Raw genomic sequence first — 18,492 nt, forward strand, 5'->3', positions numbered from 1 at the left:
GCTGATGAGGAGACAATGATTCTAAAAACTGTTGCATCATAATCATTTCATTTCGTTTGTTGAATGTTCTATGGTGCACTAGAACCAGGGAAGTAAAGACTGTATTCGATGAAATTTGGACACAGAAAATAATGTATAGCTTTTCATTGCGTTCACAAAATCAAATATTTTTTGAACAGGAATAATATATAATGTGTAGCTAATACCGTAATAATCGCAACAAATTCAGTTTGGTATTGGCGCAGATATTGTTAATATCATGAAATAAGATTTTAGCAAATTTTTTCACCCGTTTTAAAAATTGTGTAGGAAATAATTTTGATGTAACTCGTCAAGACGTCTGAAAATTTTACTCGAAGTTCTTAACAGAGTAGGGTAACGGTCGAATTTTGGACCCCTAGAGGACATTAGTTTGAATTCAAGCCAAAATCAAACAGATTCAGAGGGTGTTGCACATAATGATGATGTTGGTATGACCGTCAATGCCACCACTGTCCGTCAAAAATACCCACAAGGTCATTTCTGGCCGAAAATTCGATGAAAATAACTGATTCTTGAAGCATCAGTTTTCACTATTTTGGACACCCCAATTTATTTTGGACCCCCTAAAGTATATATTTTGGACACCCGGTGTTTAAACCAACATGAAACTATTTTCGAAGAATCTGCCACTTGGATATGCTCGATCACATCCTAATTACTTGATTGACAAAGGCTGATTAGACGAACTTTGCAAATTTAATGCGCTAGAATGATAAAAGTTTTTGTTTACATCTGCAAGTTTCCCCGGCACCACTTTCTCTTTTCGTAAACATGCCGCGACACTCGCACGGATGACGAGATTAATAAAAAATAATTTCAAGGCAAATGAGCAAATGATTGCTGCTCGTGCAGAACAATCTAATTTAACGAATGATTCTAAAAATTTTCGTCATCTCTTCATTACATCTGTGAAAATTATGATAATACGACCCAGGGGGTCCAAAATATATGAGGGTCCAAATTATATTGGTTACCCTATCAATAAACTGGTAAAAAAAAATCTCAAAATCGGTTCAATACGTTTTCCTAGTATTCAAAACTCAAATCGCTTCAAGGCATATTTTAAGTACTTTTTAATCATTTTATTCCGTGTGTACTATTTTGTTTGTACAACTGTCATGACTGTTCCGATTTTTATTAACATTTGAAACTGTAAATCCATTATAACGACTGTTCTTAGCCAAATTGCTTGAAAACTTTTCAAGTTATAACTGTTTGAATGTCACGATACAAAAAAAAACATTTTTGCTTATTGCGACTTTGTGCCACATATACGGCTATAACTTTATTACGGCTAGATCAAATTGAATAAAATTTTTACACAATATTTCTACATCTATACTTTACATACAGAACAGATTGAAATCGGTTCAGTATTTTTGGATCTAGAGCTATAACAGTGAAGAAGTGATATTTTTTAAAACATTCGTTTGCTCAAACTTCTCAAATGGCAAAATTCTTGTTTCAACGATATCTCCACCTGATTTTGATGAAATTTGTATGGTATTAGCTTTACGTAATACACTATTCCTGGTAAAAAAATAGTCATTTACCATTTTATTAGGAAATCTTTCTGAATTCCAAGAATTCGTTCCGTGATCCCTACGAGAATTGCTCTGAGATTCCCTCAGAATTTCTGCTTGGGATTCCTCCAGGAATTCCTTCCTATATCTCTCTAGAAATTAGTTCAGGATTGCTCCAGGAGTTCTTTCTGGGATACCAAAGGGAGTTCCCTCAGAGATTCTTCCAGCAATTTGTTTAGGATTTGTTCAGAACTTCCAGGTGTTCTCTCTAGGATTACTCCTGTAACTCCATACGGGATTCCTTCAGAGATTCCTTCATGGAATTCTCTAGAAATTCCTTCATGGAATTCTCTAGAAATTCCTTCATGGAATTCTCTAGAAATTCCTTCATGGAATTCTCTAGAGATTCTTCCAGAAGATTCCTATGAAATTATTCTAGAAGTTCTTTCAGGGATTCCTTCACGACTTTTTTTAGGATTTCTCCAGAACCTTTTGGAATGTCTTCAGATTTTTATCTGGGAAGAAACTATTGATAGAATCTCTAAAATCGCTCGTGTAGATATTCCCTACAAAACTGCTGGAGATATTCCTTAACAAGCTGTTGGAAGAATTTTATAAGGAACTCAAGAGCAAGTCTTGGAGTACTTCCATAAAGAATAAAAAAAACTTCTGGAGTATTTCCATGAGCAAAATTAAAGAAACTTCCAGAATGAATTCCAGAATATGTAATCTGCAAGGAATCCCAGTAGAAGTTCTTGGAGGAATCCCGGAAGGATATCCTGGATGAATTATTGGACAAATCTTAGAAGGAACTCCTGGAAAAACCTTGACTTATTTTCCAGGAGTCTGGAAGTTCTGAAGAAATTCCGGAAAGAACTTTTGAAAAATTCCCGGAAGATATCCCGGCTAAAATTTCTGGAGAGGTCCCTGATGCCACCCCTGGTGTAATCTTAGAAGAAAATCCAGGAGAAATAACTGAAGAAACTATGAGAGGAGCCCATAAATTTACTCCTAGAGGAAACCTAGAAGGAGTTCCTGGAGGAATCCCGGAAGAAGCTATAGAAATTACAAAAGGAATTCTTTGAGGATTCACATAAGAAACGTCCAGATAAAACCTAGAGGAATCTCAAAAAGTTGTATCTTAGAAAGAACTCCTGGAAGAATCACTGAAAGAACTCCAGGACGAATTTAAGAATGAATTCCTGTAGAAATCCTAGAAGGAACTCTTGAAATGATCCCGGAAGGAATTCCTGCGGGAATCTCCGAATAAATATCTGAGTGAACCCCGGATAAAAAATACTAAAGAAATCCCGGATGAAATTATTGTAGAATAGTTCGAGAAAACTCCTAGTAGAATCTTAGAAAACACCTCTGGAGAAAACCCTGAAGGAACTCCTAGAAGATCCCCCCAAAAAAAAAAAAAAACAAAATAAATAAATAAATCCTGAATTAGAAGGAACTCACGGAGGGATTTTTTGTAGAACTTCTAAGGAAAATCTCAGAGACATTTGAGAATCCCCTGCGAACTACTGGTGGATTTTTCGGTGGAACATCTAGAAGAATTTCAAGAGGACTTTCTGCGAAATCCCAAAGAAAAACCTTCGTACGGAATGCCAAAAGATTCATCACAAAGAATCTTTCGTGGATCTTAAATTCCCCGTGAAGCTTTGTCCTACCTCGTATTTCGTCTAAAACTCCACAAGGTAACCGTCAGAGTCCCAGCAGAATTCCTCCCACCGTAGTCCGCACTCCAATATTGCAGAATTTATAATTATTATCCAACCATAGTTCTCGCTGTAATACCATTAAAAGTTCCCTTAGAATCCCAGTGCAATGTCTCTCATTAGCATTTCCCTTGGAACTCCGTTGAAATTTCACAATCTGGATTTTCCCCATACGCGCGCAAAAATTAAATTTTAATTTCAATCACACTTCCTGAGGAAAGTCCAAATCGTAAACAACAAGGCCACGAAACGCCACACGAACAACGAACAATTTATCTAGCAACCGCCGTATGCAGTGCCCTGTTCTTCACATCCTTCTTACAGCATCGTTTCGTAAAAATGCTGTCGGTTAAACAAATGTCAAAATTACTTACGGAAAAAGGAGGAATTTTACTTGAGCGCTCTACTTGGGAACTGGAAACTTACCATAACGATAAAGAGGATGAATGGGAACGGGAAGCAGAACAGCTTTCGTCGCTTTTAGATAACACCGGCGATGACCGCAGAACCACTCGCGTAGGGGCTTGCAGGTCCGCAATTCACAGAGCAAAGTGAAAACCTCCAAAGCATGTAAATCGTTGGCTTTAAAAATAATATTCCCTAAACCGTAGAGTGTACCAGGTCTTTCCAATGTCTGTCAAATAAATTCCAAATCGTCAGCAAAGCAAATATTTTGGCATCTTTTATTATGCCATGCACTGGAGTGCATAAATTAAAGCAGAGCATGAAAAGAGGGAACTTCGTGCATAAATGAAATCAGTGTTCAAATGAGTAATGTCAATAAAGGTTAAACGCCCTTAATTTTTTGAAACCAGCTTGTTTCGCCGCTGTTGTTGCCACATCGCTGGCCTCGAACATATGTGTTAGGATCGCCCAGCTGACACGAAGTCGTATATGATGTAGAATAGGATGCTAAAGTGGAGGCCATATGCGTACAAGCTCTCATTTAACCGCGTGTAAAGTGTACGCATATCGCCTCCACTTTAACATCCTATTCAACATCATATGCGATCGTGTGATGGCTGGGCGGTTTCATCGTCGGGGTGGTATTCCAGCCGCATAGGGTAATAACCCCTGGAACCCCTGAAAAGCTACTGAAAGTGATCTGAAATCGTCTGACACAATCTGAGAACCCCTGAATCTGAACCCCATAAAACACCCTGAAACGCTCTAAAACACACCTAAAGCACTCCCTAAACCCATGAAGACACCTGAAACGTCCACAAGACAAGGGTGTATGTACATTGTACATGTGTTGTGGTCTCATGTAGGAGAGCCGCATTTCTAGCGTTGGGGTCCCAGGTGCTCTGGACATTTTGACACTATGATTTGTAAGTAATCGATTTTATCGAGTTTCAGCACAACAACTGTAAAAAACGTGAGCAAAATGCAAACAATCCATTATTGCTGTATTCAGTTTTTCCATTTTTGTCAATAATTTTCCGTACTAGATTAAACATTAAGAGTGTATAAAGAAATATTTTCCCGTTTTCTTAGGAAACATATGTGAAATTTCGATAGTATTTTCTGATTAATCACTAACAGTAGTTTGACATAATTTCATAAGAGAATTTCTGAAGAAAGCTGGAGTCGAGAATAATTCTTCGTGGATTTATTTGTACTAATCTCTCAATACTTAAGAGAAAAAAATCTAGTCAAAATTCTAAATCAAAGAACCAGGAAGAAGGCTAAATTTTTTTTTCGAACGAATCGTCTTGGACAGAAATTAATATATTGGCCTTTCTTTTTAAAAATAGTGAAGGGAATCCACTTGTAATTTACGTTGTATGAGTTCAACGCAAGAAAGTATTCAAAAGATATTCAGGAATCTTTGATCAAAGACTGGATTTTTTGACAAAAAAGAAACCAACACTCAAACATCTTGTTTGACTTGATCGAATTTGTTACGTTTAAGTATTTAGCCTAGGAATATGAAGTCTAAATTCATGAATTTATACCCGAAATCTAGAAAACTCAATAAACATGTATATTGATAATTAAAACGCGCCACAAGGGAATACATGGTCTAGCTTGAACATGAGAAAAGAAAGAAAATTTGCCTGCAAATCGCTGTAACGTACCTTCGCCGTTGCCACACATACACCAATCAGACACTATTTCCGCTGGCATCAGAACATCTATAGGTCCTCGTCGTAGGCGGTCACATAGTGTCCGAAACAGCAGAAAGCCCGTTTTACAAGTGGTGAGACGCTGAAAACCCATTCGGCAAGATTCATCCCTTCCGACCGATCAAGACCGTTCAACAACTTGCTCGACGAGGGACGGGCTTCGCTGGGTAATCGGAGAGAATCCGTTGAAAAGATGGAGAAACCATAGGCATCACCTGGTCACCACAATATTACGTTTTTTCGCAGATCTCTAGTCCTCAGACGAAACCTACAGACAGGACGCACGTCCACGCTGTCCGCGGTACCATCATCGGCACGGTGGTGTATCGAGGCTAGACGCCGAGGCTAGGGCGGGCCAACCTAGAGTAACGATAAAAGATCTTCGAGGGCAGAAAACCTGTCTAACACTGCTCGAATCTCAGCATTACCGGGAAGCTCCAACAATTGCACGTTTCCGATCGACATAGGAAAGAACGAAGGCGAGGTCCAGGATAGAACGATCACCCTACACGGGAACTGGCACCCCATATTGACACCAAGCAGTCGCGGCAAGAGCGAGAATCGTGTACGCCCCAGCAATAGGCCTTTTCATGTGACAGATCCGTGCATGCATTTGTTTACAAAGCTTGAACAACAGCTGCTAACAAGAACGTGTCATCTTCATAGAAGAACTGTCAAACGCCCGAACAATCAGCTGATTTAAGACGTCAAATGAAAAGGCCCATCGTGTATATGCAGATCCACACACACACAACGAACGAAGCCTTCCTACTGTAGGAGGGCTTTGTTTGCAGGCGTCGGTTCGGTAGTGCATCACGAGAGTGAGGTGTGTAGTGTCGCCGGGATCCACGATACAGCGCGGTGTTCGAGAAATTAACCGTCGTCGTGTAAGGACGGAGAAAAACACGACGCCGGCAGTGGTTGCTGAGACGTGAGAGTGCATTCGCGAGATTGTGGGTCGTGTGATGACCGTGAGCCAGGTCGATACGCGAAGTCTGTACGCCTGCGACGACGCCAATCGAGATAAACTCACCTTGGAGGAATGGTGGTGTGAGTGAGCGCCGAATATAGCTTCAACTTCAGCCGTGGTGTTGCATGGTGGTGAGTGACGCGGCAGACGGCGAGTGGCGATGCATGCGAGCGACAGTGCGGTAAGCCGAGAGAGCGACATGCAGTTGCAGTAGAGGATTAAGTAAACAAACGGGCCCGTGAGTAAAAACCAATTATGCATTTATTGTAAAGCGATGCGCATTTGTACTAGGAGGCGCAGTAGGGAAAACAGGCTAGAATAATATGTACGTAGGAGAAAATATATGCCAGACAATGTTTAGTATTTGTGGTTTTGTGTTTTGGGCTTTTGATCCGCTTTTGTTTTGAGCTGGTCGGCAATCGATTCGTGTCAATTCTACGATCGATTAAAATTCGTTATAAATTTTCACTAGGTTCAAACAGGTCTTTAGTTTATTCCTTGTCAAATATATGACCCTGTGTACTTAGACCCCAATTTTTTTGAGAACTAAATCAAGAACATCTTTAGGAGTTGCAGCTCTTATCACCCTTGGTCTAGATCAATATAGTCGCTGTTTAGTTACATGGAATCAGAGAGTAAAAATTTCGTAGATTAAGAATGAAGATTGACATTCTTTTTTCGTTCGTGTTTGGCCACATTCATCGTCAGCTGAATGCCTCTCTTTTTTCATTCGATTCTCTGTCACGAATATTTTTTCGCTCGTCGGAAAATGCCCAATTTCTGTTAACAGACGCACAAACCAACTTAATGGACAAATAGAGAACATAATTGATATTCTAATTAACTACTATACACAAGTTTTGAGGTGATTGGAAGTATAATCGGGAGTTACGATTCAGTTTTATTTCTCAGTGAAAATTGTCAGTGACCGAAAAATGAATGAATAGGGTATTGGTTCCCTTATTAAGCATGTGGCTCCCATTTTCATCCCACGAAAAACGAAGGATTGAAGCGCTGTTAATTTCGTTTCTTATTTTTGTATTTTTTGTTAGAAGTGAGCACCCACGAAAACAAAAAGAACGGAGTCAATCGGTGCCGTAATCGCTTGTTTTCGAATAGGATGAAAATGGGAACATGAGATTACTGATGGCACACATACCCTAGGTGAAAAAATTCATTCACCAGAATGAATTTTATTTTGATCCCTTAGATGAGAATTTTCAAAATTCACGTTAAATTTCACTCATTGAAAATGAAAATTTTAAACTCTGGATGGAATGTATAACAAAGGAGAAAGATAGGTTTGTGAGCACATCCAACAGTGCATTAGAACTTCAGACGCACAAATCTCAAGAAGCCAGCTTCAAACAACAGTGCATTTTATTAAGGTACCCCGGGGCAAGTGGGACCTAAAAAAATGCTAGTTTGGTTTTGTCAAGCCAAAAAATTTCAAACATAAATAATTTTATAATTCCAATGGTTCTAAAAGACATTGTTGGTATATTTCTTCTTATTAATGGGTATTAACACTTTTTCAAAATATTTACATTCTGTATATTATGCATATAATGAAAAGTGGAGTAGATCTTCATTTACTCCGTATCATGGGGCAAGTGGGACCTATTCGGAATGTTTATACAAATGGCTATATATGGTTGATGCTTATGTGTAAGGTAGCATATGTAGTAGGCGGTAGAAACATACTTATAATCGTAGGAACCTTGATTGTATAATAAAGACACTTTGGTACAAACCATCAACCAGAACGGAAGTGTTTCAGTGGCGACGACAGGAGAAGCGAACCACCAGGAGAATACCAGAGGAAATCGGCCGGGACAAAATTTGAAAGAAAGAGGAAAGGAAAATCAAGATTGGAAGTAGGAGAACTCGAAGTGGCAAAGTACGGAGGGGAAATTCTCGACTGCGAAATTCTGCAATCAGAAGCCAGCGAATCAAAAAGAAATCTACCGCAAACTCTACATGTCTAAGGTAAAAAGTGCAACAATATCTAATTTGGCAAAAATTGATTGGTGTTTGGCTGACTTTGAAGTTGTGTTAATGCTATTATGGACAGTTATGGGAATTTTAAGACGTAGACTAAAGCGAAGAAGACTACGTGTCTTAGACCGCTGGGAAATAAAACTTTCTCTTTGGAAAGTCAAGAATATCCAAATACAGGAGATTTTATGTCTCAGCTTATTTGAAAAAAGAAAGGAACAGGAATGTAGGGAACACTACGAGTGATTCCAGGCCACTTCCAATCCAAATACAGGGGATACAGAGATATCTTAGTCTATTTGGATGAAGAAATGCAGGAGACGCTAAGGGTGATCTCAGTCCATTTCATATCCAAATATAGGAAAACATAATTTCAGTCTATTTGGATGATTTAAACGATGAAGGAATGTAGGGATTTGCAAGAAAAATCCAGTCCATTTCTGTACGTTGGGAAAAGATTGACGTAGAGGAAAATTTTCACTGTTTGTTACCATAGTAACCTAATAGAAAGAAATCACCAGAGCCTTCAATTCAGCTGAATGACCAATCAATTGGAAAAACAGTTAAATTGAGAGAAACTAAATCGAGGAAAAATGATTTCATTTCTAGCTGAACTTCAATATTTCTCCATTTGTTGAGGCCGGTGATGGATCCGTGAGCTCTCGATGGGAAGAGTGGAAGGAGCAATTTGTGGCATATCTTTTGCTAAAAGAAGTTGATAACCACAATGAGATGTACAAGGCTCTCATGTGCTTCGGAGGTGCAGATGTACGGAAAATCGCGAAAACGGTTTCAGTGAAAGATGACAGCGTGATGGATAACCCATACCGGGCAGCGATTGATGCTCTCGATAATTATTATTCACCCCGCATGTCGCTACGGTATGAGCGATTTAAATTTCGGCAGCTGCAATTCAATCCAAAAGAGAAGCTCGACCAGTTCCTAATTCGGTTGCGGACGCAAGCGGAACTTAGCAACTTTGGAGAGCAAACGGAGAATATGATCATGGATCAAATTGTGTGTGCTACGCAGCACGATGACAAGCTCAGGGCGAAGTACCTTGAAGCTGATACTTCTCTTGACGATATGCTAAAGATTGGTCGAACATACGAATCAGTCAACAAACAGGTAATACTTTGGAAAACAGATTAAATGTTATTCTAAATAAGCTAATAATAATAAAAAAAAACAGGTGCAAGAATTCCGAAACACATCCAGCGAACCTTCAGAACTAAACATCATGAATCGTGCGTCCAGTGTATCAACCAAATCCTCGAGTCAGAACTGCTCAAGATGTCTCCGAAACCACCACTCAACCGATCCGTCCTGTCCTGCGAAAACATCGAGGTGCAACAAGTGCAACAGAATTGGACATTTCGCACGCTGTTGTAAAGGAACTTGGAAAAGCCGTGTTACCAAAGTGAAGACCGTCAACAACGATAGAGGCCTGGAGTTGGAGAGGAAGCCAAAGTTCATACGGGAGATCGACGATGTCACGAAGGATGTAGAAATTCGCGAATTGTTCCACTTGGAGGGTAAACGTACTGTAGCTGCTGCTGTTGGTGGCGTTAATCTCCGTTTCATCGTCGATACCGGAGCAGATGAAGATGTTCTGGGTATTCAGGATTGGAATACATTGAAACGAACGGGATTCAAGGCTTTCGCTATCAAGAAGGGCAGCGATAAAATCTTCCGAGCATACGGCACAAGGACTCCGTTGGTCGTACTTGGTGAAGTTGAAGCAAAAGTGGAAATCGGTGGAACATCGTGTATTACAACCTTCTTCGTCATCCAAGATGGAAGATGTTCACTACTATCCGGGAAAACAGCAGAGAAATTAGGAGTAGTGAAATTTCTCCGAGCAGTCACGCCTGCCATGTCCAGCATCAAAGGTGAGGTTGACAATGTTTAACTTTTCATTTTAATGTTTGTACAACAATAACACTGAATTACATTACCTTAACATTATACTCAGATGTATGTGCTACTATAAAAATAGACAAATCAATTCCGCCAGTCAGACAAGCTTATCGACGAATTCCTATTCCACTTGAAGAGCTCACTCTTCTAAAATTAAAAGAATTAGAAGAACATGATATTATCGAAAGAGTTCACGAGGCATCAGAATGGGTATCACCCATGCTTGTCAAGCGTAAAAGTGCAACGGAGGTCAGAATTATCGTAGATTTGCGAGAAGCCAACAAGGCCATCGTTAGAGAGGTGCATCCTTTGCCCACCTTTGAACAAATGATTTGCCGTTTAAGAGGAAGTCGTGTATTTTCAAAGTTTGACATCAAACAAGCTTTTCATCAACTAATGCTTTACGAAGATTGTCGGTATATAACAACCTTCATATCACCTCTTGGGCTGATGCGTTACAAGCGGCTGATGTTTGGATTATCTGCTGCCCCTGAAATTTTTCAAAAATGCATAGAATCTATTTTGGCTGATTTTCCTTGGATAATAGTATTCATTGATGATATAATGATTCACGCTCCAAATGAAGAAATTCTTAAGGTACTATTTATTTTTAGAGTACATTAGAAATAAAATCCTGCATACTATTAACATCATTATTTTTAGCACCGAACCAAACTTGTCAAAGAACGTCTAATGGAGCGTAATATCATTCTGAATGATGCGAAAACTGATTCTGAAATTCTAGATCATTAGAATTTCTTGGATTCAATTTATCAGCACAAGGAGTAAAAGTCTCAGCTGAAAAAGTGGCTGCCATAACTAAATTCCGTGAACCTAGAACATCTGAGGAAGTGCGCAGTTTTCTAGGTCTAGTCACATTCGTTAATCAGCACATTCCACATTTATCTACTATTGCAAGTCCTTTGAACGCATTAATAAGGAAAGGGATAAACTTTGAATGGACAAATATCCATCAGGAAGCTTTTGACAAGTTGAAAACATGTTTGCAGAAAAATGAAACGTTATCCTTTTTCGATCCCGACTTAGAAACTTACGTGGTAGCAGACGCTAGTCCTGTTGGGCTAGGCGCGGTATTATATCAGAAAAGTCAAGAAGGAGTTGTCAACATAATTGCTTACGCATCCAAAACACTATCTGAAGTTGAACGTCGGTATGCACAAACAGAACGCGAAGCTCTAGCGCTTGTCTGGGCACCTGAGAAATTCCATTTTTATCTTTATGGAAAATTCTTTTGGCTAATCACCGACCATAAGCCACTTGTGACAATATTTGGTGATAGAATCAAGCCATGCGCAAGGATAGAACGGTGGAAATTAAGGCTTATGTCATACGATTATCAAGTAATTTATCAGCCTGGCAAATCTAACATAGCTGATCCATTATCGAGGCTCTGTCAGGAAGGAACTATTTGCGCTGATAGTTATGATGAGGAAAGCGAAAGAATTATCAGGTTGTTGTCCAATGATGTAAAACCAACAGCTATTACACTACAGGAAATAATTGAGGCGACTAAAAATGACATGGAACTAACAGAACTGATGAAATGGATATCATACCCAACCAAGAGATGGCCTAAGACATTGAATCGATACAAGCTGATAGTAAATGATCTTTCATCAGATGGTGAATTGGTTTTGAAAAACAGAAAAATTATAATTCCACGGAGTTTGCAAACAAGAGTTTTACAACTTGCTCATGAACCACATTTGGGAATCGAAGCAATGAAAAAGCGACTCAGGGAAAAAGTATGGTGGGTCAGAGTCGATACCATGGTAGAAGAATATGTTAAATCATGCAATGGATGCTTACTAGTCTCTGAACCCATTACTCAACCCATGACAAGGATGCCTTTGCCCAGTGGACCTTGGAAGAAACTGGCGATAGATTTTACCGATGTTGCAAATGGAGTTCATTTACTAGTCGTAGTTGATTATTTTTCAAGATATCCAGAAGTTGAAACTATGACGACCACAACTGCTAAGAATACTATTTACAAATATAAATATCTTATAAATTATAAATATCTTATGCGAAAACTATGTTTAGCGATTTATGTTAGAAAAGTTCTGTGGTATCGTGCATAAATTACGTAACACATATAATGATGAATCACTGAGAAAAAAAAGATTTAACTCTAGCAGCTCGTGCAAAACAAATTGATTTTTTTATACAAAAAGCGCCATAAAGTTAAATGCCGAAAGATCTCCAAACTTGCTTTTCATATTACGTAGTTGATGAATCTTGCCAAAAGATTTTTCAAGCTTTACAAATGTTATGTTTTCCCTTACATAATTTTACGATCATCAAATAAATATTTTTAAATCGTGAACTTTGCATAAGTCGTTTTCCATTGTTTTCATACTTTATGGCTGGTTCCTTAACACTCAGAAAAACTCATTATGCAGCGAAAAACGAAAAAATAATAGAATCTGCTTAGATGAAAATATCAAAAAAATAGATGGTTTCGAAAAAAATATGTTCTACCCAAGAATTAGCTATATCATCAGAAGAAAAGTGATTAAGTATAATAAAACGATTGATTACTTAAGGCGCCGATTTTTACTTCGCTTTTGTGTAAATTTCGACTTAGGCTGAAGAAAGCGAGATCAAACTATGAAAATGTGTTTGTTTACTCTCATAGGTCTCACTTGCCCCAGATGCTGAAATGCACTGGGGCAAGTGAGAGCAGTTATCTAAAGGTAACAAATGAAAATAAATTACAGCTTTTTCGCTTAGAATAATTTGCAAGCACTCTAAATATTATCCTAAAACCGAAAAAGTTTTACTTTATTTGTTATTCTATTTTTAAACGACGCATGTAGTCACTTAGTGAATTGAAAATTACATATGAACAACAATAACATATACAGTCAGGTCTTTTTTTACGCGGTTTTCATTTACGCGGCCGCGTAAATGAAAACTCCATACAAAAAAAAATTCATCGTCTAATTTTTGCATGATTCGTCGAGAAATGGTGAGACTTTTTTTACGCGGTTTTTCGAATTTTGAACCGAGTTTTTTTTTACGCGGTACGTATTCCCCGCGTAAAAAAAAACCTGACTGTATGGTCTCTTTGTGGTGAGAACAATAACAATTTTTGAATTCAAAGTATCCGTCTATGTGATACTTATGTTTTCCATGAAGAATGTTTGCCTTGAAAATGAAAAATAAAAAAAATATAGCTGTAGGTCTCACTTGCCCCGGATTCTCACTTGCCCCGGGGTACCTTATTCTATTCTTGCTCACTTGCAATAAGCTTAAAATGAGAAGATCAGTTGCGCTAATATTGTTTACGAAGGGATTTGTGCGCTCGAAATCGTGAGTAGGTGCCAAAGCCGGCCATTTTGGGATTCTAACAAGTCTGTCCTTAAACAGGAGTAGGGCGGTTTAAAACCATTTATAAAGAGTATTGCGGCACTCAACTGTAATGTGCTTGAGAATATTGTGCTTATATCAATAGCGCCATTGGGCAACCAAATTTGCGAGCTGTATGGAGGTTGTGCTGCCGCCATCTTACTGAACCACTTTGGCCGACGGCCACTCAAGAATTTCTTGAGCTCCATGTTTCTCGCGTTTTACGTTGTCTCAGACGATTGCGATGTAAATGGCATGTGTTTCTACACCACGTATGCCGGGTGTCGTATATACGCGTGAGTGTGAAGTTGCAGGAATAGGTTACTTTGAAGAAAATTACGATTGCAGTTTCTTGAAGAATTCGATGGACGATATCGCTGCTAGATGTCCAGAAGACGCAACAATTTCGTCTTGAGAGTACTGGAATTTGGTGAGTGTGTTCCTGCATATCGTTTTGAAACTGGAGCCTAAACGTTAACCAAATGTATCCTCTGGACTTTACCATTCCAATAACAACACCCAAACTCCCGTGATTCCTAGGTCAGAGAGGACGTAGAGGTCTCAATGTACATTCTTAGGTGCCCAACTAATCTTCCGTTCCCATCCCTCAGCTGTTGTAAGGACGTGGCCAGGGCAGTACTCGACCGTTGGGGGATTGCGTCAATCTTGTCTAAAAGTCAGAGATTAACCCCAAATCTGTACGCTTTGGTAACGGACAGGAAAGAGTAAACCCTCATAACAGCGATCCAGTACTGTACCACCTACGAAGTTGTGTGACTTGCTTAACCTTCGCGTACCCAACGTCAATTTTGGATGATTTTCGAATCTAGAATCAGCTATCAAAAATGCATTTCCCAACCGATTTTTTTGAAGTCAATTGCATTCGATCCAGATTTGTCCACATTTTCAAGGACCACCATACGGAACCGGTTCACCCTTCCGTTCCGGAGTTATTCTAGATTCCGTTGGGGTCATGACCGGCTGGAAAATGACACATGAATGCATTTTACTCTGCATCTATTGTTATTTTGGAAATTTGCACATATTATACGCCAGGAATACAGAAACTATATAACTGCAAGGAACCATTGACTTGAAATGAGGCAATCAAGCAGTCTCGTGAACCGGATATGTCCTGGGTGCCCCCAGGGAAGTGGCCAAAGTGGCCATTCTAGCAACATTGTCAGAATCAATCGTGCGGCACATCAAACTTCATGATTTGTCAAAACATGAAGGAAAATAGTCCCTCCATGCTCCCAAGACCCCTCGGAAACGGCCTGGCCATACCCGGAATGTTCCGGGTGCCCCCAGAGATTTGACAAAAGTGTCCATTTCCACAATGTTATCAAAATCAACCGTGCGACACCTCTAACTTCATGATTCGTTGCAGCATAAAGGAAAATAGTCCTTCTAGGCCCTTATGGCCCCTTGGGACCGGTCTGGTCATACCCGGAATGTTCCGGATACCCTCAGGGAAGTGGTCATTTCTCAAAGATAGTCAAAATCAACCGTGCGGCACCTCTAACTCCATAATATGTTAAATCATAAAGGAAAATAATCCTTTTGGCCTTTATGGCACCTTTGGACCGGTCTGGCCATACCCGGAATGTTCCGGATGCCCTCAGGGAAGTGGTCATTTCTCAAACATAGTCAAAATCAACCGTGCGACACCTCTATCTTCATGATTCGTTGAAGCATAAAGGAAAATAATCCTTCTAGACCGTTATGGCCCCTTGGGACCGGTTAGGCCATATCCGGAATGTTCCGGATGCCCTCAGGGAAGTGGTCATTTCTCAAACATAGTCAAAATCAACCGTGCGACACCTCTATCTTCATGATTCGTTGAAGCATAAAGGAAAATAGTCCTTCTAGGCCCTTATGGCCCCTTGGGACCGGTCTGGTCATACCCGGAATGTTCCGGATACCCTCAGGGAAGTGGTCATTTCTCAAACATAGTCAAAATCAACCGTGCGACACCTCTATCTTCATGATTCGTTGAAGCATAAAGGAAAATAATCCTTCTAGACCGTTATAGCCCCTTGGGACCGGTTAGGCCATACCCGGAATGTTCCGGATGCCCTCAGGGAAGTGTTCATTTCTCGAACATACTCAAAATCACCCGTGCGGCACCTCTAACTCCATGATTCGTTGAAACATAAAGGAAAATAGTCCTTTTATGCCCTTATGGCCCCTCGAGACCAGTCTGGCCATACCCGGAATGTTCCGGATGTCCCCAGGGAAGTGGTCATTTCTCAAAAATATTCAAAATCAGCCGTGTGACAACACAAACTTCATGATTTGTCGAAACATGAAGGATAACAGTTCAGAAAAGTGTTCAAAATGATCACTGCCACAACGTTGGTCAAATCAATCGTGTGACACCGCAAACTTTAAGATTTTTCGAAACGTGCAGAAAAATAATACTTCCATTCTCCTCTGCATCCTACCATGGCTGTCAGGGAGCAGACCAAATCTGCCATTTCAACAATGTTATCAAACCGTGTGACTTCTAACTTCATAATTCGATGAAGCGATGAGGTCATTCTGGAAAACTTCAAGCATTTGAGACTAAACCCGAAATGTTCGAGATGTCATCTTCACAGTGCTATAGTTTTTTTTGAAAAACAAAATAGTATAAAGACGATTAAGAGCTATGAGTATTCGGGATCAATCTGGTTGCATAGAATATGTTTCGAAGAATTTACAGAAATGGTGATGATTACAATGTTGAGAGAATCATGCGTGAAATTGAGATATTAGATTTTTGAGACATGAATAGAATATTGTATTTGAACTCACATGGTCCCAACTTTACTATACTATTCAGGATGCAGGGTAAATGAAATTACTTTATAAATAACGTTAATTGTTAAACTTTGAAATTTTTATTTTTCAATCGTTTGCATGTGCATTTTTCTTCGCTAGCCCAGCATTTGCAACAAAATGTTTGCATACATCTGCTTGTTCCATGTTCTCCACAAATAGCCTTGAAACATGGGGAACATTTAGTGTGAATTGTCACATCCTTGGATCGGCATCAGAAAAACAACATTTTTTATTCGATCGGATACGAATCTAAAATCAGAATGCAAAACCCTCTCTTGTAAACCCTTATAAAGTAGGCTCAACATCAAATTTGCAGTATTAGAATGGGTTTTGCATGCAATGTTTGAACACTTATACCACCACTGAACTGTGCACTATGTTTTCATAAGTGCGAAAACATAAATAGAAATGCACGATTGCATCAAATCAATTTGATGTCTTCGGCGCACTATTTCTACGATCTAAGATGAATAAGTGCTCTGAAGACACCGAGTTGATTTGATACAGTCGCGTACTTTTATTTGCGTTTTCGCACTCGTGAAAACTAGTGTGATAGTCTAGTGCTGAACTAAATTCGCTAAACAACAATTGGATAAGTTACCCTTACTCGAACCCACAAAACAAGTCCTTGTCAACGGAAGATAGTTACCATATATTTCCTCATAACTTTTCAGGTATGTGGAAATTTTATCGTATACATTACGTATAAAAACTTGTTCAAGGGCCAACTCCTTTGCAAGCTAGTCCAGAAATTTACGTTTTCTGGTTTTATCGTTGCGGTAGTAACTAGGGTTGCTGATGTGAGCAGAAAATATGCATGGTGGCTGCAAATGTCAATGATTCACCTGTCTGTTCTGCGTTTACATGCGACACCATCTTTCAACTTATTATAAAGCAGATCCACATTCGGCTTTGGCGTCGATTTTTCAGCCTTGTCCTGAAAATTAAGGCGCCATTAGACTGTTTATCGTAATGCCAAATATTTGTCATTGTAGTCCGACATTCATCAGGATTCACGTTGTGTTGGCCTTTTGTCGAGCTTGTTTGGCAAAATATTTGTCATGTGTAATGGAACCTTTACAGTAGTTTCCGTGGTAAATCCGAAACGAACTCTGTGAGGCCCGATTGGTCTCAAATAGTTGATTTCGACAACGTTGTAGTAATGCCTAGGATAATTCTATCCTCGACCATTTCTTCACAGGGCACACTGGGCATTTCTAACAATCAAAGGATCAAGACTCACCATTTTCTTTTATGCTCTGACAAATCGTTAAGTTCAAGGTATCACACTATTGGTTTCCACAGCCTCTCGCCAGACACGAATGCCACATAAGTGGTAAAATGTCTTTAATAAATATTAATAATAATAATAACAGCCTCCCGGAGGACTTCTGGGATATATCCGGTGCGGCGAAGTTGTTTCCAAGGGTCCTTGGGAACCTAGAATGGCTATTTTCCTTCATGTTTCGATAAATCATGACGTTTGAGATGTCGCACGATTGATCAACGTTGTGGAAATGGCAATATTGACCACTTTCCTGGGGGCATCCGGAACATTTCGGGCGTGGTCATTTCAGGACCATCCTAAGGGGTCATTGGGAGCCTGAAAGGACTGTCATTCTTCATGTTTCGACGAATCATGAAGTTTGATGTATAGCACGGCTGATTTTGGCAACATTTGCGAAATCACCCCATCACTGGGGCCATCCGGTACATTCCAGGTGTGGCCAGACCGATCCCAAGGGTCCATAATGGCCTAGAAGGACTATACTCCTCTTTGTATCAACAAATCATGAAGTTAGAGGTGTTTCACGTTCGATTTTGACAACTTTGTGGAAACGGGCACTTGGTCACTTACCTGGGGGTATCCGGAACATACCATGGCCAGGCCATTCCCGAGAGGTGAGTCTTCTCACTGGAAGGACTATTTTTTTGTGGTTCAACAAATCATGAAGTTCGAGGTGTTGCACGATTGATTTGACCAA

General features: G+C 39.6%; 2 protein-coding genes across 2 annotated transcripts in view; both read left to right on the forward strand.

The window, feature by feature from the left end:
• Nucleotides 1-18,492, forward strand: part of LOC109398085 (lachesin) — a 460,438-nt gene that overhangs the window by 254,962 nt on the left and 186,984 nt on the right. The window lies entirely within an intron of this gene.
• LOC134288845 (uncharacterized) lies at nt 8,647-10,298 on the forward strand. The gene is made up of 2 exons (XM_062854742.1): nt 8,647-9,514; nt 9,579-10,298. Exons 1-2 carry the CDS (start codon nt 9,119-9,121, stop codon nt 10,296-10,298), a joined length of 1,116 nt encoding a protein of 371 aa, XP_062710726.1. The 5' UTR covers nt 8,647-9,118.

The sequence above is a fragment of the Aedes albopictus genome, chromosome 2, assembly GCF_035046485.1.
Source record: "Aedes albopictus strain Foshan chromosome 2, AalbF5, whole genome shotgun sequence".
Taxonomy (NCBI): Eukaryota; Metazoa; Arthropoda; class Insecta; order Diptera; family Culicidae; genus Aedes; species Aedes albopictus.